At 46.3% G+C, this 23,214-nt stretch overlaps 1 protein-coding gene across 3 annotated transcripts in view; it reads left to right on the forward strand.

Annotated features, from left to right (window-relative positions):
* Nucleotides 1–13,066: 13,066 nt before the first annotated feature.
* TBC1D2B (TBC1 domain family member 2B) overlaps nt 13,067–23,214 on the forward strand; it is a 122,829-nt gene continuing 112,681 nt past the window's right edge. For 2 of the 3 annotated variants that reach the window (XM_058294598.2, XM_058294599.2), the window contains exon 1: nt 13,114–13,488. In XM_058294598.2, coding sequence (XP_058150581.1) covers nt 13,129–13,488 — 360 coding nt within the window. In that variant the 5' untranslated portion in view covers nt 13,114–13,128. Of the gene's footprint in view, nt 13,489–23,214 lie in introns of all 3 variants that reach the window. The other variant, XM_058294601.2, reaches the window with a different exon arrangement.

Here is a 23,214-nt window from a genome sequence, read left to right on the forward strand (position 1 = left end):
AAGTACTGAAGTGGAAGCAGTGTCCAGACAGCTTGCACGCCTCTATATCTGTGTGTGCTCCAGCTCATTTGCCTAAGCCCATGCCTTCCCCAACTGCCTGCAGACACAGGCACCCTATTGTCACCTTTCTAATGCTCCAGGGTGGGGTCCTTGGTTGGCTGGAAACATTGCTGGGAGGGTCACCTTAGCAGCTTGATGGGGCCAGGAGCAGGGGTGGGGTGGGGGTGGGTACCTGGCTTCTTGACGGAGCAGGTGAGCTGCCTCTCTGAGTTTAGCCTCTTCTCTTCCCCTCTAGCCTCTCAGCTTTGTCACAGCTAACCTTTAGCTGCCGCTAAAGTCTATGGCATCACCACCTTCAGCAAAGCAGTGACTATAAATTCTATTTACACTTCCCTCAGGGAGGCTCCTTTTATATTGGCAGAGGTCAAAGTTTTGTGCTAATTCCTCCTCCTTCCACCCAAGATTTATTGAGTGCCTACTGTATGCCAGGTACATCTGGGCCCTGGGGATAAAACAGTGAACAGAATAACATTTGTGCAAATAACAGGGCACATCCATTCTAGTGGAAGGAGACAGACAATGAATAAATATATATAGAACACGACATCAAGTATATTAAGCACTTGAAGAAAAAAGCAGAGGAAGAAGATTGAGAGTACATGGGGCATATTACTTAGACAGGGGTCAAGCTTGGGAGTTCAGGGGAAGCCTCACCTACAAGGTGATACCGGAGGAAGGGAGCCATCCAGGTATTTGGGGGAAGAGATGTTTCTCGCCAATGGACAACCAGCAAGTACAGAGACTATGACATGAGACTTGCTAGAGATTCCAAAGAACAACCAGAAGCCCACGTGGCTGGAGAAGATAGGAAGTTTTGGATCTGTTAGGGTAAATGGGACCATTTGTTCATACAAATGTCCCTGAATCTCTAATGTGCTTCTGAGTTGCTCAGCAGAAATCCAGGCTTAGTTCACAATGTGGGAGCAGATGTTGCAAAAAGAGTCAGCCCCAAGGATCCATATGAGAATTATGCTTCCATTCCACACTGGTTTGGAGCCTTTGGGAAGTTACTAAATTGTTGCAGCTACCTTAATTTCCTCATCTGCAAAATGGGAATAAGAAGTTACTTCTAGGACCCAGGGTGGTGAGGACTAAATGAGATAGCATAATGGTTAAGAACTGAAGAGGTGGGGGATAGGATGTAGCTCAGTGGTTGGGTGCCTGCTTCCCATGTATGAGTTCTGGTACCTCCTTAAAAAAAACAGCAAAGAATTGAGAGATCATGTATGTACACTTCAAAAATGGGTACAACTGGGAAGTGGACTTGGCCCAGCGGATAGGGCATCCATCTGCCACATGGGAGGTCCGCAGTTCAAACCCCGGGCCTCCATGACCCATGTGGAGCTGGCCCATGAGCAGTTCTGATGCATGCAAGGAGTGCTGTGCTATGCAGGGGTGTCCCTGCATAGGGGAGCCCCACGCGCAAGGAGTGCACCCCATAAGGAGAGCTGCCCAGGAATGGTGCCGCACACAGAGAGTTGACACAGCAAGATGACGCAACAAAAAGAAACACAGATTCCTGTGCCAGTGACAACAACAGAAGCAGACAAAGAAGAACACGCAGCAAATAGACAAGAGAAAGACAACTGGGGTGGGGAGAGGGGGAGAAGGAGAGAGAAATAAGTAAATAAATAAATCTTTTAAAAAATGGGTACAACTAATCAATGGTAAAAGCATTTAGGCTAGTGGGTCTCTTGAGGGTAGTATTGATGGGAGGGGAGCATGAGGGGCTCTGGGGTGCTGATACATTTGATTTCTTGGTCTGGGCAGTGGGCTACACAGAGGGTTGGCTTGGTAAAAATTCACTGAGCTCTAAACTCATGACTTATGCATTTCTCTCTATATGTGTCCTGTGAGAGTTTACTTTAAAAAAAGAGAGAAAAGGGAGGTGGACTTGGCCCAGTGGATAGGGCGTCCGCCTACCACAAGGGAGGTCTGTGGTTCAAACCCCAGGCCTCCTTGACCCATGTGGAACTGGCCCATGCGCAGTGCTGATGCACGCAAGGAGTGCCCTGCCACACAGGGGTGTCCCCCGCATAGGGGAGCCCCACGCGCAGGGAGTGCACCCCATAAGGAGAGCCACCCAGCACAAAAGAAAGTGCAGCCTGCCCAAGAATGGCACCGCACACATGGAGAGCTAACACAACAAGATGACACAACAAAAAGAAACACAGATTCCGGGTGCCACTGATAAGGATAGAAGCGGTCACAGAAGAACACACAGCGGATGGACACAGAGAGCAGACAACTGGTGGGGGGGGGGCAGAGAAATAAATTTAAAAAAAAAATCTTAAAAAAAAAAAGAGAAAGAGTGCTACAGCCAGATCTGGGTTCAAATTCTCCTTTCTAGCTGTGTGACCTTATATGAATGACTTAACTTTTCTTGGCTTCAGTCTTTTCATCTTTGAAATGGGGATAATAATAAGGCCTGCTGTTAGGAAGGTTAAATGAGTTAGGTCCTTAGGATAGTGTTTGAATCATTTTAACAATCGATATTAGCCATTACTTTGATGATGATGATGTAAATACTGAAATCCCTTGTTGGTAGCTATTATTATCAGTATTATTATAACTTCATCATGGGGCATCTCAAATCAAGGTAAATATGCTTTTTTGGGGGCAGGGTGTGTGACACTATATAGTTCAGAGGAAAGACAGAGGCATAAGGCAATCCTGTGACCACGGGCCACTCATTGCCCATCTCTGAACCTCATTTTCTACCTTTATGTAAAAAGGAGGTTGCAATATCTACCTCAAGTGGGGACAGAGTGAAATGCTGCAAGTAATCCTCTCCACACAGGGACAAGCACATAGAAAGTGTTCCTGAGGGGTCAGCTATGGGAACACCACTTTACAAACAATTAATTTGTTGCCTCCACAGTGGAGTCAACTCCTGCCAGGAGACATAGGGAGGGAACCGTCATTCTGGCACTTGCTAGTTGGGCTTCCCTGCCACAAACATAAACCAGGGATAATACTTGTGTCAGAAGGGAAACCTCAGGCCCAAGCTGGCAAGGACTGGAATTCTCTAAATTTGGGGCGTGGTGGAGTGGAGAAGCACATTTTTATTTCCTTTAACTTCTAACTGAAATGCAGCATTTCCTTCCATTGTGAAAGCAGGGAACAAACTCCCTTAGTGTTAGCAACACCTGTGACCTTGTCAGCAACAGAAATCACAAATGTTACCATAATATAATTGTACAGATGTCTCGAGATACCATTTTTGCTCACTGTTATCTCAAAAGTACAGAAATGAGGTCTACTGTTGGATCTTGTTATATAACATGCTAAGAAAGAAGTACATCATATTGTCATATCACAAATATTCATTCAAATATTTGTTTGAATGAATGAAGCAATTGGTTTCTGTTGTAATCCTATGTGTTTTGTTTTATGTATTTAAAAACACTATTCTGAGAAGGAGTCCTTAAGCTTCAGCAGACACCAAAGAGGCCCATGGCACAAAACTTCTAAAGACGCTGTGTCTGAGTTGTAGTCAGTTTGTTGGCAAAGTGAGGTCCTGGAAGTATTCAAATACAAAGAAATGCATTTCTATAATTTTCCATGACACATTCTCTCTCCACCTCCCTTTTAGGCTGGAAACTTTTATGGGCTGAACCTGATGATTTGCCTAAGAAGACAAAGGCTTTGTGTACAAGAGGGGACAGGGGCTAGGATAGCGGTGGGGCCACAGGTGAAGATTACAAAGTCAGGCAAATAAGGGAGAGTCTATATTTATACTCAGGAAATGTGGGGCTGAAGAGAGGCAAGGCCCAGTTTGAGGGATTAGGTGGCTTTGTGAAGGACTTGAAGGGGTAGGAAAAGATTATCTCTGATACAGTTCCAGGTTCCACTGTTCAGTCATCACTTGCAGTCATCTACGGGGTGCTGGACCCTGAGACACAGAAAGGACATTGGAGTGTCCCTAACCACCTTTCCACCCGAGTGCCTAGAGGTGTAGGGAAAGGGGTGTCTTATTTTTCCAGGGCTGCTATGACAAATACCACAGACTGGTTGGCTTAAACCAGAAGAATTTATTGGCTCACAATTTGGAGACTAGAAATTCAAAATCAAGGTACTGGCAAGCCATGCTTTCTTCAAAGCCTGAAGGGTTCTGGTGATAGCTTGCGGCAGTCAGCTCTGCTTCTGTCACATGAGGCTCTGTCTCTGTTTCCTCCTGTAGCTTCTACATCCATGTCCACATTTCCTTTGCTTATAATGACTGGAGTCACATAGGATTAGGGCCCACCCTGATTCAATTTGGTCTCATCTTAATAGGATCTTTAAAGATCCTATTTACAAATATGTTCACAACCAAAAGACTGGAATTTAGGACTTGAATATGTCTTTACGGGGAACATGATTTAATCCCTAGCAAAGGCTCCAGGCTCTGGAGTCAGACTTAGAATCCTACCCCAACCCCCATTTCTTGGCTTTGTGACTTTGAGTGAGGTGCTTTTAACTTCACACTGCCTCAGTTCTTCCATCTGTAACAAGGGAGGGGAGATGAAGTACCTGCCTGGTAGGGCTTGGAGATTCAATAAGCCAATCCATGGAATCCAGTGGCTGGGAGACAAGGTGCACATGCAATAAACGGTGTCATTACTCATGCCCCAGCTCCAAGGCACTATGGGCTGGGAAGTCCCTAGAATTCTAAGTCCCTGTCCCTCTCAAAACTTCCCTGCCCTGGGTTCTCCTCTCTCACAGTTCTGATCTTCCTGTATGACCAACAGATGGTAAAGGATTATCTGATAAATTACTCTCTCCTGAGAGTGTTTAGCCAGACAGCTTCTCAGGAAGGAGGGCTGAGGTTTTGCAGTAAAGATGCTCAGAGAGAACGCCTCCCCCACCACAGCACACTCCCCAGAAGTGTGGGCAAACCCCAGCACCAACCCTCCCCTCCCTTCTCTCTTGAGCATGTGCAATGGGAACCTTGAACGTGGCCAAGTGCTGCTGGCAGCCAGCTGTCTGGGTAGCATGCCAAAGTGGCCTTTTCAATAAATTCTAGTTGTGTGCTTGTTTCAGTTGAAGAACACCACATTTTTGTACCCTTCAGTCATTCCTTTAGTAGGCATGACTTTCTGTTCCACAATAGTAGGGAGGGGGGAATGAACTATCTTATTTCTTTTTTCTCAATTAAATGGTTTGCCTCGTTCTCCACCAAGCCCTGTGCCTAGAACAGTGATATAGGCTCAATCAGTATATTTTACATTATTATTCAAAAAGAGGATATGGTTACTTGTTTTAAAAAATAATAATATTAAAAAGTATTCTCTCTTCAAGTATTAAACCCTATCTATCCAGTTCCCTACCCCATCCCAGTCCCATTGGTAACCACTATGATTAATTTCTTGAATTTCCTTTTTAGGTTTCTTTATGAATATCCAAGGAAATATGAATATCCTTATTTTCCTTCCTTTCTTACCCAAAAGGAAGAAAACTATACAGTGTTCTACACATTGCCTTGTAAAAAATATATATAACAATATATCTTGGTGCTCCATGCTTGAGAGTACATAGAGGGCTTCAATTCTTTTTCACAGCTGCATGGTATTCTTTCGAATGGATCCACCATAATTTTAAAATCAGTCCCTCATTTATGGTCATTTGGGTTGTTTCTAATTTTTGTTCACTAACAATATTGCAAGGGTTAACCTTGTACAGATTTCATTATTTACAGGAGTGAGTTCACCTATGGAACTCATTTCCAGAAGTGAGATTGCTAGAGCAAAGGGTATTTACATTTTATAATCTTGATATACCAAATTGCCTTCCTTATGGGTTGTATTAATTTATGCTCAGTAAATATAGAATAACTGAATGAATGAATGGATAGATAGATAGATAATAATTTCAAGCTCAGTCATTTTAGGGCCCTGAGAATGCAAGAAAAATGGGGAGAGGGCTGATGTTGGACCAGCTAGGTCACTGATTTTACTGTGACTCTTTTAGCACTTCAAGGCCACTGAGCCAGCTTGTCTTGTCATCTGTTGGGCAGAGATTCCCCTCACAACCATCCTCCCACAAAACACAGGCTGTTCTGTTTTATTCACAGGATGCTAAGTCAGGGCCTGGAAATTTTCAAGGGCCTATAAAAATGTCTGAGACCTGAAATTTAAAAAAAAAATTTTTTTAAGTATTGGCTCCAAAATCCAAAAAGAGAAAGCTACAAAATCACAACTGATAAATTAAAAGAGAAATGTCTATATAATGTAATATTGCATTAGCTTCAATCATAAAAGTTCCATCACATCTGAAAATAGTTTGAAAGTCAGATTATTTTACTTCACAAGAATCCCTGGGTATGCAGGAAGACTGCCAAGAAATCATTCCTAATTGTAAACTAAGTGAATTCCTCAAAGCCAAATAATTTCAAAAGCAAGATTTTAAAATAACCCTTTCAAAAAAGTTTAAAACAAAAGCTCTCTCTCTATATTTAATGTGAAATATGACTGTCCTTTTTTTTTAAAGTTTGATATATTGTGAGATGAAGATCCCAGAGGTAAGAGGGCCTTAGGCCGACCAAGGTCTTAAAAATGCTACCAGCTCCACCTGCCCGACAGAGCACCCAACATCCCAAGAGGAAACAGAAACTACCCCTCAGATTGAAGAGGCTCCCCTCAGTTTTGACAGCCTGAACAAGACACTAATTTCTCTTTAGATGATCTGGCCTGACTAGTAAGCCACCCTGAGTCCCATGTGAAAAATGGTGGATTTGCCCACCATTTGCCCAGGAGAGCTGAAGAAGGGACAGGGCATTTAGGGATCAGTTTAGGGCCTGCCTGCTGGGAAGAGCAGGGGGCCGAGGACTGGACCTTGGCAACCCTTGTTGCACAGTCTCTTGTAGTTCAGGCAGCCACCCTGGGTCCCGCTGGGCCTGGTGTACCTGGTAGTTCGGACAGTTGGGACCCCAGGGATTGCCCCTTGCTTAGTCCTGTCCCTGTCTCCCCTCCCTTCATGTTATAGCTGGGAAAACAGAGGTCCATGGTAGATATTTAGTGATTTTTTTAACCCCTGCCATGTGCCAAGCACTTCAAATCCATACATACATGATTTTCTTTCATCTTTGCAGGATGGTAACACTCTCTTCACTTGTCCCATTCTAAAGATGGGAAAACTGAGACTCAGCGCTGGCAATGGCCTGCCCAAGACAAAGAACAAGGCAGTGGCAGGGCCAAGACAGAAACCTGCGTGTCCCTTGCTACCTCCCCATACACATACTCATCTGTCTTCCATGCCTTTTCTTCTGCCTTTCCCCACTACCCAAATCCCATAAGAACTTGAAAACCACGTTGATTCAAAAGTAATGTGATATGTTAATATATCCAAATACCAAAACACGAAGCAAGTTTAAAAACACATTCTTCCCTCCCCTTTCCTCCAGGACTCTTTTTTGCTCATAAGCAAACCCAGACTGCCTTCTGGAAGCTTCCCTCCAAGATCTTGTTCCCTTGTGTCAATGTGCGCATAAACACCTTTTTCACTCCTATTGTAGAACCCTTCACCTAACTAGGATGACGCTTGAACTTCCACCATTAGGACAGAATCTCTTCAAGCTCTCAGTTAAAATGCCCGACCTCCCAGACCAAGGGGGAGTCTGAGATCAGGTTTGGCTAACGGGTGGGGCTGGGGGGCTGGCAAGGGAAGACCACAAGGGCTTCAGGAAAAGGGAGAAGGTGAAGGCAGTGGGGCTCACGTGTCCTGGGCACAGTGCCAGGCCCTGGGACAGGGCGGTGAAGAGGAAGGACATGGGGCCTCCCCTGTGGTCAAGGCCTCACCTGCTCCCTGGGCAATGTGACTCTTCCTGGGTCCAGGGGGGCCTCCCCTGCCTGGCACTGGGACCCAGCCAACCTTCTGCCCTCTATCAGCTCCCAGAGTTACCAGCCTCTTCCCATCCCAGCCCTGGTCCCCTGGCCCTGGGGCTGACAGCTTGGCCAGAGCTTTGGATGTCTTCCCTCTCAGGAAGAGAATCGCAAGGCATATAGATTTGCTTGCCAGTGTGGTAGGGAAATGAGGCCACTGGAAGCCAGAGTCCTCAAATCAGGACTGAGAGGATCTGCAAGCCCTGGGGTCCCCTGGTGGCCCTTCTCTCTCCAAAACACCCTCCTACCCCCTACCCCTAGGCTCCGTGGTGCCAGCAGAGACCAGGCCCAGTCCTTCCCTGAGTTCTTAATATTGCTGAACACCAGGTGGAGGCAAACAGCAGGGGCTGGGAAAGGATGCTTGTTGAATGAATTAGCTACTGTGCTTGAGATTTACCACATGAATTGATCTCTCATTTAAGTGTCCCAACAGCTCTAGGAGGTAGATGCTATTATTATCTCTCATTCTACAGATGAGGAAACTGAGGCACAGAAAGAGGCTGGATGTTTGGCTCAAGGTCCAACAGCCCCTCCCAGCACAATGAGTGCTTTTGGAAGCCCTGTCCAGTGACCCAGACCATTCTGTCCCAAACCTGGGGCTGGCAGCATGGTGAGGGACACCCCCTTGGGGTCTGTGCCAAAGTACATGGGAAGCCCTCTTCCTAGTCAAAGTGGCTTCTGCTCTCAGGTCACCCTGCTCCTCCCTGCCATATCCCCAGCCTTCTCGTGCTCAGGCCCCTGTCACAGCTCTGATCCCTCCATTATCCCCTGACCCCCAATAATCTCCAGTCCCCTCCCCATCCAGGCCAGCTTCCTCAGGATGTGCTCTGGGTTTAGCAAGGCCCTACTAGAAGTGGGTCCTGTCACCCACTCACAAATAACTGAGCCATCTCTGCCTGTACACTTGTCTCAGGGGCTGAAGGTCTCCATTGGTGCCATCTGGGTGGGGGTTTAGGGTGGCTTCTCCAGCAGGGCCCAGGAAAGATGCAAATGTGGTACCCCAAAGAGGTTAATGCTTGTGCTAACCACAGCGAGCAGCCCAGCCTACAGGAAGGAGTGAGCCCTGGGGAAGTGACAGGTGGGCTGTGATGGCGGGGAAAAATCAGGAATCCCTCGAGCACAGGATGGGGTAGTGGGTGCTTAAAGAATAGTGGCTCCATGAGGATTGGGGGAGCTGCAGGAGGAAACACTGTGGGCTTTCCATCTCAGAGCAGGTAGGGGCAGGGCCTCTGGAGATTCCCTAGTGACCCATCGCCTCATTGCACAGGTGGGGAACTGTGGCCCAGAGAGGGCATTGCCATGCCCAGATCATATCACATATCAGGTCGTAGGGCCTGTTTTCCTCTCTGCCCCCCCTGCCCTGCCCCTGGCTGTGAACTCCTCAAATGCAAAGGCAATGTGTGCTGGGGTGCTTCTTGGGAAGAATCTGGGCTCACTCCACCCTTCTCTGGGGAAACTGGCCTAGGATGAGTCACTGGCTCTGTGTTCCCCAGGGTTTGCCAAGAGGCTGGCAATGTGGGAGCAAGTTCACTGCCCAAATTTCCCCTTTCTGGTAAACAGTGGCCACTTCCTCCTCAGTTGACGGCTTCCTCCTGGTTTTCTGGGAGGCTTGAGAGGACAGGGACTCACATAGGCATGCAGGGTAAATCCTCCAGCACCAAACACCCCCAGACACAGGGGAAGTACACAAGGCTGTACAAAGCTGGGTCCAGACCACAAGAAGAATGACATTTAATCTGAGATACCTCGAGGACTGCAAAATGTCAACAAGCCATTTAGAAGGGCTCTGAGTCATTCGAAGTGACCAGAGGCAGCTCCAAAACTTCCACTTGGGTGTGTCTGATCTGGCTGTAGATGGGAAATTGAAGCAGCATTTGCTTTGCACTTTCCATAAACCATAAAAACTGTCCAAATCAAAAGTGGGGAAGATGCTAAGAGAGATGAGGAAAAGCCCCATCACCTAGCCCCCTTCTGTTTCAGCCCCGAAAAAGGGAACCTAAAGACCCTAGCAATGAGGGGGTGAGATAGTATAGGGTTTCTTTGAGAAATAACCAGAATCCCAGGTTTCTTGGGAGGGTGGGGGGACAGGGACAGAGGAAGGCCTAGGAGACATCTGGAGGACCGGAGGGTGCCAGGGTTGATCCCAGAGGCCCTGGGGGAGACTTGGAAGGCTTGGGCTGCTTCTCCTTGGCTCAGATGGGTGGACAGAGATTTAGGGCCCTCCAGGGGCCAGTGTTGATATTTTGCTGCCAACTTTGAGGCCTCCATACTTTGCTCCTCTTTTTGGGGACTCAGGGTTGAGCATCCTTCTCAGAGACCCATATTCTGGGCCTGGCCAGAGTTGGGCAAGGACCAGGCCAGTTTATACTGTAGGTACTTCAGGTACTGCAGGCTCAGCACCTGGACCTGCCCTATGCTGGAGACTGATACAGGAAGGCCTGAGAGACCAGGCAGAGATCGCCCGCCATCTTGTTTCAACATGTGACTCTGATGAGAAAGCACCTCTTAAGGTACCTTGAGTTGGACTTTCTACGGCCTAGGGACTATAAGCTTTTACCCAAATAAATGCCCTTTATAAAAGCCGACAGATTTCTGGTACTTGTATCAGCACCCCTTTGGCTGACTATTACACCTCTAAAAACAATTTGCTGGTTAGGTTTTATTCACTTGGCCAGAATTCCCCTCTAGGTATGATGACTGCTGAGAAATTATAGTCAAACATAAATCAAAATGAATCATTCATAGTCTGATAATATCAAGAGCAAAATTATAGAAATTCCTTCAAATATTTTTATAGTAAAAATAAAATCACATGTATGTTTACTATGGGATGTGGATACATTTAGTATGATGTGGGCTGTGGCTTTCTAAAGGAAGAGTGCAGGGGTCCTGTATGCATTTAAAAATGGCCCATAAATCCTCTGCTAAGGGCCTAGGGATGGTGGCAACCCAGAGGCAGAATTGAGGCTCAGGTGCAGAAGAGTCAGGCCTGAGGCCCAGCTTGTCACGAGAAGTACAGACACAGACTCCAGGAGGGACTCAAGAGTTGCCTTCTCTGGTACCATTTACCAAGCAGCTGTTCAGTCAGCCCAGACTCTTGCTCCAGTGAGGAGGGCTCACTCCTTCTGGGGCAGCCCTGAACATTTGGGGATAGCCCTGCCTATGTGGAAAGGCTTCCTCCTCCACAGCAGCAGGTATCTGCCTCCAGGTGATATACTGTGGGGCGTGGCTCTATCCTCTGTGACAAGGGTCATGACCACTCCCACTGCTTCACAATTCACTGATAGAGCTGAGGACAGAAGGGCTGTACCCCACCTTGTCCCTCAGCCTCCCAGAACCTTGACCACACATACCCAGTTCTCTTAATTTTCCTCCTTTCTGTAAGGTTTTCCAGTCATACCCCACCATGGCTGGGGAGGCCAATTAATCACAGCACCCCTTACCTATAGGGCAGGCCCAAATTGAGCCCCAGGGAGGCCCATCCCACTCCGAAAGGACACGGCTGCCTTCTTTGGCCTCCCAAGCTTAGGGGCTGGTCTGACTGCTAGATACCCTTTGGCTGCTAGTGAGGAAGACAATTAACTGTGTAAGCATAGGAACAGCTGACCCTCTTTGGGCTGTTCATGCTGGGCGGGGAGCTAAGACCTTCACAAGCATTCCTTACCATAGCAATAGTATGAGGCAGCTACTTGTACTATCCCCACTTTAAAGATGACGAGACTGTTTTAGGAGGTTAACTACTTGCCCAAGGTCACACCACTGGTAGGCAGCACAACTAGGAGACAGAGTGGCTCCAGAGCCCAGTCTTTAACACTACAGAGAGTCAAAAAGCACTAATGTGGGAGACATCTTTCCTTTGGCTATCCTGACCAGGCCCAAGAAAGGAGTGTATATGTGGCATATAAGGTAAGGACTGTGGAAGGATGGCTAGGGAAGACATTGGAGCTTGCTTTTTCAACCTGTCTGGCTCCAGCAGACAGTATAATTTGGCATTCCCGTCCATCTCAGAAACCTTGGTTTTCTACCTGTCTTTTGTTGTGTTTGTGTAAAAACGTGCAAAACTGTAAGGGTAGGGTATTTGTTTTGTCTTGGCCTTCTTACAAATGTATATAACTTTCCTTTTTTCTTTGAATAAATAAGCTTTTGTACTTGCTTTTTGTTCCCTCTGCCAGGAAGACTTTCCCACCAGATCTTTGCATAGCTTCTTCCCTCACATCATCCAGGTCTGTGATCACTGTCAGGTCTTCCCTGACCACCTGTGGAAAATATCTGAGAAGCCCTCTGCCAGCTCCCATCCTCTTGTTTTGGCTTATTTCAAAATGATAGTATTCCCTTCTTAAGGTTGTTGTGAGAATTGAAAAGAGTTAATATATAAAAACTGGTAATAAGTGCTATTACTGGCACTTGTTAACTATGCATTATTAATGTTAAAGAATTATTATTTAAATAATTGCTTAAACTTTGCCACAGCATTTATACAACATAGTAGAGATTATATTTACCTGCTTATTTGTGTATTATCTCTCTCCCTCTAGAATATAATCTCCATGGGGGCAGGGAAGTGATCGGCCTGTTCACTGCTGTGTCCCCCAGCACCTGAAACAGCACCCAGAAGGCGCACAATAAATAATTTGTTTAGTTCAATGAAGGAACTGAAGTCTGGAGAGGCGGGAAATGTTTTGGTTTTCATTCATGCATTCTACAAATATTTACTGAGCACCCACTCAGTGCCTGGCAATAGGCTTTCTCATCTTGCCTCATTTTTACAATATCAGCCTGTGAGTCTGTCAGGGCAGACATTTAAAAACTAAGTTTTATATTGAGGTATAATTTGCATACAATGAAATGCACAGTCTTCAGTGGACAGTCTGAGGAGTTGTGAGAAATGCATACTTCCGTGTAACTCACACCACGATAAAGTAGAACATTTCCTTCAGGCCCGCAGGGCGGGGGTTTTGAACTCCACGTTACATGATGGGAGCTGAGGCGCAGCGGTGAGGACACCCTCCCGAACCGGCATCGGGGGCGCTGCGGGGGCCGGGCAGGGCCGGCCCGGGCGGGTGTGGCGGGGGCGGGACTACAAGTCCCAGGCGTCTTTGCGCACCCGCGAGCCGTGCGGAGCAGCGAGGCCGCGGGGAGGGGGCGCAGCGGCGGTGGCGGCGTGGGGCCGGGGCGCCGGCAGTTGGCGCGCACCGGCTGGCGGGCGATGTCTGGGGCCGGAGCCCGGGCAGAGGAGGGCGGCGGCGGCGGCGAGGGCGCGGCTCCGGGGGGCGCTGCGGAGGTTGGGGCGGGGCTCGGGCGGGAGCCCTCGCGGCTGTGCGGGTACCTGCAGAAGCTGTCGGGCAAGGGCCCGCTGCGCGGCTACCGTAGCCGCTGGTTCGTGTTCGACGCGCGCCGCTGCTACCTCTATTACTTCAAGAGCCCGCAGGACGCGCTGCCTCTCGGCCACCTGGACATCGCCGACGCCTGCTTCAGCTATCAGGGCCCCGACGAGGCTGCCGAGTCCGGCGCCGAGCCCCCCGCGCACTTCCAGGTGCACAGCGCGGGAGCTGTCACGGTGCTTAAGGTGGGACCGCGAGCTCGCCGCAGCCCTCCCCCGGCCTCCCCCTAACCTCCTCCCGCCTTTCCCCCACAGCCCCGGATCCCGCCCACACATCCTTCAGCGGGCTCCCCTTCCTTCACCTCCGGGACTGCCCCAACCCCCAGCTCGGGCTAGCTGTGACCATCGGACTTTTCCACATCCACGCTACCCCTTTCTCAAAGGCCTCCTCACATCTTGCCCTGGTCTGCCTTCCTTTCCCCATATTTGCCCCAGATTCCGACCCCGTGTCCCCATCTCATGCCCTTTACCTGGGTTTATGCTAGTGTCCCCTCCCCTTTTCTCAGACACTTTGTTCCCATCGTTTCCATTGTCGTCTTCCCTCTCTCCATGCTCTCTTCTCTTCCCCACCTGCCCATTCATCTATAACTGTAAGTTTTCATTGCCCACGGGTCCCTTTATAACTACTGTGTGTGACCTTGGGCAAATGACTTAATCTCTGTATTTTAGCTGCCTTCTCTGGAAAATGGGGCATAAGAGTAGGGGCTACCTCGTAGGACTGGGTTTAAAGGAATTATACTGTATAAAGTACTGAGTTAATATTGTATTTAGTGCAATAGGCAGAATGAATCAGGTCCAGGGTCTTTAGAGATAATTCACTGCATTTTCCTCTAAAGTGGGCAGGGATAGTAAGGTCACACACCTAGTAAGTGGCAGAGCCTGTTTTCTTGCTCCTGATTTTGCCTGGGAGATGTGAGAAGGGGTTGCCTTGATCAGTTATGCCTCACTCATTCCAGGCTTCCTTAATCTTTTGTCAAGAGACGCAGGTCAGGGATTTAGTGTAGAAACATTGGACTAGAGTCAGGAGCCCTGGCTCCTGGGGTGGAGAAGCCTCTGCTGTTCTTTGGGGTGGTCCCTAGAGGACTAGACCCCATAATCTCCTAGGGATTCTCTTGCTTAGAGCATCTAGGTCACTGGGCTCTGGCCTAGAGCTGGGCTGCCTCACTCTATGCCTTGTTCCCTGCCTTGCTCCCTGCCTGGTTGCTGTGATTCTCCACCCTCAATCCTCCTTCTCCCTTCTCTTCCTTATGGCAAACTGGGCATGACTGGGCTGGGATGTATGAAAGTTCTTGGCAAAACCAGCCAACTGGAAAGCAGAGTCAGCTGTGCTTAGTGTCCCATGACCTCCAGAATTGATGGCACCTGGAGCTGCTCCCAGAGTCATTCTTGGGGTCCTGCTGACTCTGCTCTTTGCTTGCAGGGTTTAATTCCCATGTTCTCCAGGCTTTGCCTTCCCATCTCTAGGTGAGTGTAGACAGCCTGTTTCTCCAAAGAAAGCCAAGCTGGGTTGCGGTTCATCCCAGGCTTATTTAGAGAGTGTTTTGAATGAACTTTGAACGACTGTAGTGAGTACAGAGGAACTTTGGCCAAACGCAGAGGCTTGTCCTCATGTACACATGGACTGCCAGATAAGTTTCCTGTGGAATTGTTTAAAAAAGAATTAAAAATCAGGTAATGGAGGTATCTACACAAGTGAGGCTATGAAGCGTGATGTCAGGAGTGTCACTTTAGAGGGTGGATGGATGAACTTGCACTTGTAGCCTAGGTCTGCCACTCACATGTGTGGGCAAGTTATACCCTGTCTCTATCCCCATTTCCTCTTTGGTCAAGTCTTAACCTCCATGTTGGGTAGTTGTGAGGATCCCAGAAAATGGCTGGCTCATAGTAGGTAGTAGATGGCAGCTTTATGAAAAAATAAGCAGAATCTTTGGCCAAATATGTGGTGTATTCATATATTGGAATGTTATGGAGCAGTCAATGTAAAGGAACTAGAAGTATGTGTGTCAGCATAGACAAATCTAATAAACATAACATTGAGCAAGAAAATCAAAGTTACAGAATGATTGCATACAGAATGATACCATTTATATAAAGATTAAGAAAATCATGCAAAACAATGCTGGAGATCATTCAAGGATATATGCTGTGTGGTGGGTGTGGAGACCTGCATGCTGTGGTGAGACCTGCCGGATGGCGGTTACATCTGGTGGGAAGAGAGGGGGTGTAATTAGTGCATCCACTGTCTTTGCAGTGCTTTATTTCTTGGCTTGGATGGTATACCAGTGTTTATTATTCTATCCATCTTTTTATATATTCAGAATATTTCTTTTAAAAAAGGAAATCCATTTTCATATGGGTTATCAACTATGCAGGATTATTTTGATATGTAAAGTTAAAGTAGTCACAGAATAAGATAGAATACTGACACCAAGTGTCTGCTTTACAAAAACAGTGGGATGGAACCATAGGCAAGGATTTCCAAAAGAAGGGAGCAGATGCGATATAGGTCTCAGTAGGACCACATTTTAAGAAGGATGGATTTCATTGTGTAGTGATTCCTTTAGAGTTGTAGGAGTAAAAATTTTATGTTGGTAAATGTGTAAATTAGCCATTTATCTTCCTTCTGACTTTCTAATTTAAGAATTGATTCCCATAAGATTTTTTTAAAAAGATTTTTTATATTTATTTATCTTCCCCCTGCATTGTTTGTGTTCTTTGTCTCCTCTTTGTGTCCATTTGTTGTGTGCTCGTCTTCTTTTTAGGAGGCACCAGGAACTGAACCAGGGACTTCCCATATGGGAGGGAGGTGCCCAGTCGCTTGACCCACCTCTGCTCCCTGCTTGTTCTGTCTTTCATTCTTTCCTCATTGTGTCTTTTTGTTGTGTCATTCCATTGTTATCTCATTGTGTCAGCGCATTGTGCCAACTCTCTCTGTCTTGCTTGTTTCCTTTAGAAGGCACTGGGAACTGAACTCTGGACTTCCCGTGTAATAGGAGGGTCCCAACTACTTGACATCCCCTCCCCGCCATAAACTTTTATACGTCACTTTAGGACTGTCCCACCATAGAGGAGACCTTCATTTTCAAAGGGGATTGTAGGCTAGTGAGGATTAAGGCCTGCCTAAACTTCAACTAGTTGTATATAATTTTACAGATGCCATTTCTTTTGACAGAAAAACAAAAGAAAATTCAGCAATCTGCTTATTGTATTATCATGTGTTTCTTATTTTAAAGCATCTTTCAGCCTTCTCTGGAGAAGATGTGGTTTTGGGCTTTTCCAAAACGTTTTACTGCTTGAGTCTTAATGAAAACCGATATTGGAATTTCTTGGTAAACGTCTCTATTTCTAAACTCAGGGATCTAATCCAGTCCTTTGTTTTACACATGAGAGAAAGGCCAGAGAGGGGAAGTGAAACTAGAGTCAGACCCCCTTTGAAAGTAGGAGTGCTCCAGTCAATGTCCAAAATGCAGAGTATCTAATTGTATTATTTGTCCTGACAAGTCTACCTTTTGTTGACTTTGGACATCAAATCTTCTGGATTAGGTAAGGTGGTGATTTTTCCCTTAACTGAATTTGATTTCTTCCCATTTTGTGCAGTAAGAAAGCACCAGCAACATTTTACTGCCTTATTTTTATTTTTTCAACCAGGATGATTATTGGACATTCAGAAACCGCTACAAGGATCAGGCAGAGATTGACGCTTCCTGGTGTGTGTGTGTGTGTGTGTGTGTGTGTGTGTGTGTGAGAGAGAGAGAGAGAGAGAGAGAGAGAGAGAAGGGGTGCCGCGGGTTTTTAACCCACCTCTGCTGGGATCTGAGCATGGGAGGCAGCTTAGGAGTGAGCTGGCCCTTAGGGGAAGGAGAGTACGTGACTGTTGAGGGGAAAAGTTGATCAACCCTTGCTCTGCCACATCTCTGCTCTCTCAAGAGCAACGAGTTTCCTCGGACCACGACAGATTGATTTTGCTCCCTTTCTTGAAGGCATTGGTGCTCAAATGCCCATGTATGTTAGTTTCTGAGTCACAATTTAACTGAGCAGTCAAGCAGTCCTACTCTTCGCCCCTTTTTTTGGGAGGGATGCACATTCTCTGGTGTTGGAACAGCTTAGTGATAAACGTTTGCTAGCTTCAGTATTCATAGTGGGTTCAGTACAAAGTAGATGTGGTGACCCAACTTCCTGGTTAAGCTGCGCTGGGCCATCTACTCAGGGTTCTTGACGTATTGTTTTAAGTCTTTTCTGGGGATTTAACTTTTCTTGGGCTTGCCACGGCTTCCCAATTAGTAAGTCCCTCAGAGGTGGATGTGGCATACCTGTGATATACCACCTGTGGCTTTCCACCTCCCACTGCCTTGACGGGGGCCTCTTTTTAGGGGAGTCTCCACCCTATTTTCTGCCCACCAGAGTGGAAGCTCCGTGAGTTACTGTTGAATGTAACCTTACCTCCTACAACAGTGCTTGGCACAGAGTAGCACCCAGGAAGGCATTGTTGAGTGAATAGAACGTGGTCATCCAGTAAGCATTGGTTTTCATGTGGGTTCTGACCTTTAAGAAGTGATTGGCCAGATTTCTCAAGTGCGTGGATTTATTAAAGGTGTTTTTGCCTCGTGTCATGTAGGTGGCTGCCATTCAGCTAACTCCTACCATTGCAGGTATCAGGACTGAAAGAATATGACTCATCCTTCCCCAGAGGAGATTACAGTCTGTCCCGCATTTTCAGGTCTTCTGTATTTCATGCTCACATCCTGGAATGCAAATGCTATTATACCAGGGGTGGGAAAACTTTATATATAAAAGGCCAATTAGTAAATATTTTAGGCATTTCAGGCCATATGGTTTCTGTCGCAGCGACTCTGCTCTGCCATTGTAGTACTGAAACAACAGAATAAGCATGGCTGTGTTCAGCAAAAATATTTATGGACTCTAAAATTGTAATTTCCTATCATTTTCACATGTCACAAAATATTCTTTGGGATTTTTTTCCCAACCATTTAAAAATGTAAAAACCATTCTTAGCTTGTAAGTCATCCAAAAATAATCAAGGGGCTGGATATAGCCCTCGAGCAGTAGTTTGTGACTTTTGTGTCAGCCTCAGGGACTTTTTATCATTCATTTATTTACTTACTGTGTGTGAGTAGGCAGTGGGAATATAGAGAGAATGAGACAAACACAGTTCCTGTCCCTGTAGAGCCTTCTGTATACAGGGGAGACCTGTATTTATTTTTAAAAATGAAAATATAACAAATCCTGACCAGGGCTATGAAGTTGGAAAGGAGAGAGAGAGAAATTGATCTAATTTTGGGTGGGAGGGTTGGAAAGATTTCCCTAAGGAAGTGACATTTGAGCTGACATATAAAGGATGAGTTGGTATTAACTGGGGAGTGGGGAGGTCAAGTGGAGTTCTAGGGAGAGAGTAGCATGAGTGAGGTCCTTGGATGGGAAGTTGGGGATGAAGGGGAGAGGGCCTTTGGGGGAAGGGGAGAACAGATGGACAGAATTTTGGTCTTTGTTCTAAGAGAAGTAGAACCAATGAAGAGTTTTAACTAGGGATTGACAAATACAAATAGTTTTTTTTTTTTTTTTTCCTATCTAACTCGTGGTTGGGTCATGTCAGTGTTTTTATCTGTGTGCGAGGATTCTCTTGCCTGTGTTTTAAGGGTTGAAGTATTTGTTATGTGCTGACAAACAGCTTTGAAAGTAGATAAATGCAAAGTAGAAAGTATCTTGGACCATTGCTTCCTGAGCACTATTATTTCTGGTTGGGTATGCTGAGTGTTGGGGTGCCATGGTCTTAGGAAGCTGGCTGGGGGACTTGTGTGGCCGGGGCCTGCCCAGCCTTGGTGGACTTCTTTTCCTGAAGCATTCCAACGGCCGCCTTCGTTGACCTCTCATGCCCTCTTGCTTTGTACATATGCCTGTTGCCAATTTCCTTCCCCCTTGAAGGAAACTGCTTCTTGAGAAAGGGGGAAGGTGTTAGATGCAGAGGTGTGAATATCAACTTCCACCTCGCTGAGGTTTCTTAGGTCTGTGGGCAAGTGTCCTTGGTCAGGTGCCTTTACCCATCAGCCACTGGGTTACAGCCCTCTGGTCTCTAGTCACCACCAGTCTTTGTGTGCACATTTTTGCTAGAATAAAATATGAACAATAACCTGCTTTCTCCTCTTCCTTCCTCCCTCTCTCAAAGAAAGACAAGAACCCTAATATTGTAGAAATGACTCTCAGTTTGGGGTAGAGGAAGGGTTTTTGATTGGGAATTTCTGGTTTTTGTAGACATTTACGTAGTAGGTTCTTAAATGACACTTGAGTCCATATTTACCAAATCCTACCTGGGAGAGTCCTCAGCGGGTTTTTGCTTGTTTTCATAGAGTGAATGCAATGTGGAAATGGTGGCTTGGGAAGCTGTGATGTTAGTGTTCTGCTGAATACTCTACCTGGATAACTCAGTTCAGCAAATACGCTAGGTACTTGTATGTGTGAGGCACTCTGAGAAGCATGGGACTGAGATGGTCCCTGGGGAAACTGAAGTTTTCATGATCACTCGTTAAATGCCAGGCAGCATAAGAAGCCCTGAATTTAGTTTCTCATATTTGCTGTGTATTTTAGTTTAGCTCCAATTTCAAGTCTAGTCTTGTTTCTGTCTTTAAGCATCTGCCATTGTGTCCTACTAGAAGAGAGGCTCCATCAGGGCAGGGATTTTTTCTGGGTTGTTCACTGTTGAATCCTTTACAGCAGGGGTTCTTAACCTTTTCTGTTCTGTGGACCCCTTTGCCACTCAGATGAGAACCACGGACCCCTTACTAAGTCCACACTATACTGTGTATTATTTAATAAATATATCACACCGCACCAATACATCCCCACAAGAATAATGGTTTTTTGAATTTAAATTCAAGCTCATTAACCCCTTGTTAAGAACCCTTGATTTAAAGGAATGTCAGGCACATGCTAGGTGCTCAGTAGGTATTTGTTGACTGAATGAATGATTCAGGCCCTCATGCCCTCTTGTTCTGTGGGGTGTGTGTATGGTGTGTTCTTGTTTTATGCTCAAAGGGCGGTGCATGTCTACCATGTTCTAAGCATTATGCTTCCTGGTTAGATACAGTAGTGAAATACTGTGCTGATTTTTTTTTTACTAAGTGTAAAGAAGACTTGAAAAAATACTTTGGTACTTGATATCATCAGAAGAATTGCAAGAGTTTTGAAAAAAAAAAAAGCTTGGGAGAGATACCATATTTGTGTTGGGTGTAATTACCAAACGTCTGCAAATATTTTGATTCCAAGGGAGGTCTGGAATCTTTCCATAGTAAATGAAGGAGAGGGGGATCTTGTATTTAAAGTACTGATTTGGATATGATCCAGAGCCAGAAATCTGTGGTTTGTATGATAATTTCTGTGGGTATTACAGAATTGGGGAGCCCTATATGGCAGATTTCCAAGAAAAAGTCCCTGGAGAAGATGGGGCTAGGGAGGTTGGTAGGTTTTAGTATAATTGTATAGCTTTTTTAAAAAAAGATTTATTTTTTTAATTTATTTCTCTTCCCTTCCCCCCCTCAGCCCCCCCCCCCCCCCGCCCCGTTGTCTGCTTTCTCTGTCCATTCTCTGTATGTTCTTCTGTGACTGCTTCTATCCTTATCAGTGGCACTGGGAATCTATTTCTTTTTGTTATTTCATCTTGTTGCATCAGCTCTCCGTGTATGCAGCGCCATTCTTGGGCAGGCTGCACTTTCTTTCACGCTGGGTAGCTCTCCTTAACAGGGCATACTCCTTGCACGTGGGGCTCCCCTACGTGGCACAGCACTCTTTGCGCGCATCAGCATTGCACATGGGCCAGCTCCACACGGGTCAAGGAGGCCCGGGGTTTGAACCACAGACCTCCCATGTGGTAGGGGGACGCCCTATCCATTGGGCCAAGTCCGCTTCCCTGTATAGCTTCTTAAAGACGAAGTTCTTGTGTCAGCAAGATGTGCTCCCAATCAGATGGAAGTCAGCATCTTTTGATGAGTTTGCATACTTGGCTGTTTGCCTAATTTTTGCAGAGATTGTGTGGCAGAACTGGGATCTGGTAGAGAAGGGTGAGTTTCTAGAGCTGAGCTCCTTTCGTCTCCTCTTTTTCTGCCCATTTTCTGGGCTGGTCCTCCTGGAGAGAACAGGCTTTTCTTGGACAGACCCCTGCCCTCTTCCCCCCAAGCCTAAACTTTATCCTGTGAGTATCAGATGACAGGCCTGGCAGTGGATTGGAGGTGGGCAGGCCAGTGTTATCAGAGATGTTGCTCTTGGATTATAGGAATTATTTCTAGGCAGCAAGCCCAGCTTTCATTTCCTTTCCCAGCTTTCTGATGTCCAGAGGAAGCTGTGCTTGCAGAGAGGTGCCCTGATTTTTGAAATTTGTTGCAGCTAGCCAGCCATTCACGAACAGACTTGAATTGAGCAACTATGCAATGAGAATCCAGTAAGGCGCTGCCTCTGGCCTTAGGGAGCTTGTCCTGTACCTGTTCTGTGTGTGATTAAGACAATGTCATTAAGTGGTCCTGAAGCTGGAGGAAGTAAGTCACTTGGTGTCTTTGAGCTGAGGATCATTAGTCCTGAGTCAGAGGTGGAGAGGCCTTCAGAAATCAGCCTGCCCTGTGCCTGCATGATTCAGTGAGAAATCTGAGTTCCACAGCTGGTTAGTGGCAGCCCTGGCTCTAGAACCTTCTCTAGACATGTTAACAACATTTTACTATTTTAAACCCAGCAGTTGATGACATTTACTTCTTATTTTCTTAATCCATTAGTAGGAAATTAGGCTTATTCTATTTTTGCTTCTATTTAGATACTTAAATTATACATTTAACTATTTTGTGTTGGGGCACAGATTTAAGAACTTTAGTCATATGAAAGTTCTGACAGTGTTACCCTGAAGAGGCTAGGCCTGGTGCCTCACTGTTCAGAGGCCTTCTCTGTGGAAGTGTTTACCAGAGAATGCTTTTGCTTCGGAAAACAGACCCGCGGGTGTTGACAAAATTTTCTCTTGCTGCTCCAGTTTTTAAAGCTTTAAACTTTACACAGCTCTCACTTAAAATGTCCCAGAGGTATTATGCTGATAGGTTTTTTTTGTTTGTTTGTTTAAATGGGAAACATCTCTGTCAGAATTGTCGTTCTCAAAATTAGTGTGGAGAATAAGATTCTGTTAAAAGGCAGATTACAGGTTCCACCCCTTAGAGGTTCTGATTTGGTAGGCCAGGGTTGGCTGTAGGAATCTACATTTGCTGCAGACCTCCGTGGGCCTCTCTGAGAAATACAGCTCTTGTCCAGATCTTGAACGACTGTTCTCTTTGGCTGTGAAGAAAAGACCAGCCATGTTTGATGATCGTTTCCTAAGTGGACCATAAATATCTGAACACTGTGGGTAGAGACAAGTGAAGGGTAAGCCCTTTATCCTTTGTTTGACACTCTGTGGTTTGTATCTGCATATCTTCTTTGCATTCTGAGTTTCTATGCACCTGTGCACATCTTCCTTCTCAGCCTCCAGCCCACCCAGTGGGCCCGAGGTGCCTGTCTCCTGTGCAGACCACTTAGTGGCGTACGGGACCCACACCCCAGGCTCCTCCGTGTTGATTCAGGGGTGGGGTGGGGGACGCCTGGAGGGGTCCTATGTTTGCTGAACATCGTTATGGGGCCTTCTGGGAAGTGAGTTTTAGAATTGCCATTACCACATAGCTGGTAAGGACTTTTAGGACTGCCATTTTTTACCCAGAGAGGAGTGAATAACAATGATTTAGGAGGAGAACCATCTGACACTCTTCTGAGATACCATCTCTACCTTAGCAGACTGTTAGAAATCAGCTTGGTTTTGAAACGCTTCTGTAAATTCACAGCCTAGCAGAGTTCTGGTATCTTGCTCCCTGCCCCAAGCCCCACCCCACCCCAATCTCT

The sequence above is a fragment of the Dasypus novemcinctus genome, chromosome 3, assembly GCF_030445035.2.
Source record: "Dasypus novemcinctus isolate mDasNov1 chromosome 3, mDasNov1.1.hap2, whole genome shotgun sequence".
In the NCBI taxonomy this organism is placed as follows: Eukaryota; Metazoa; Chordata; class Mammalia; order Cingulata; family Dasypodidae; genus Dasypus; species Dasypus novemcinctus.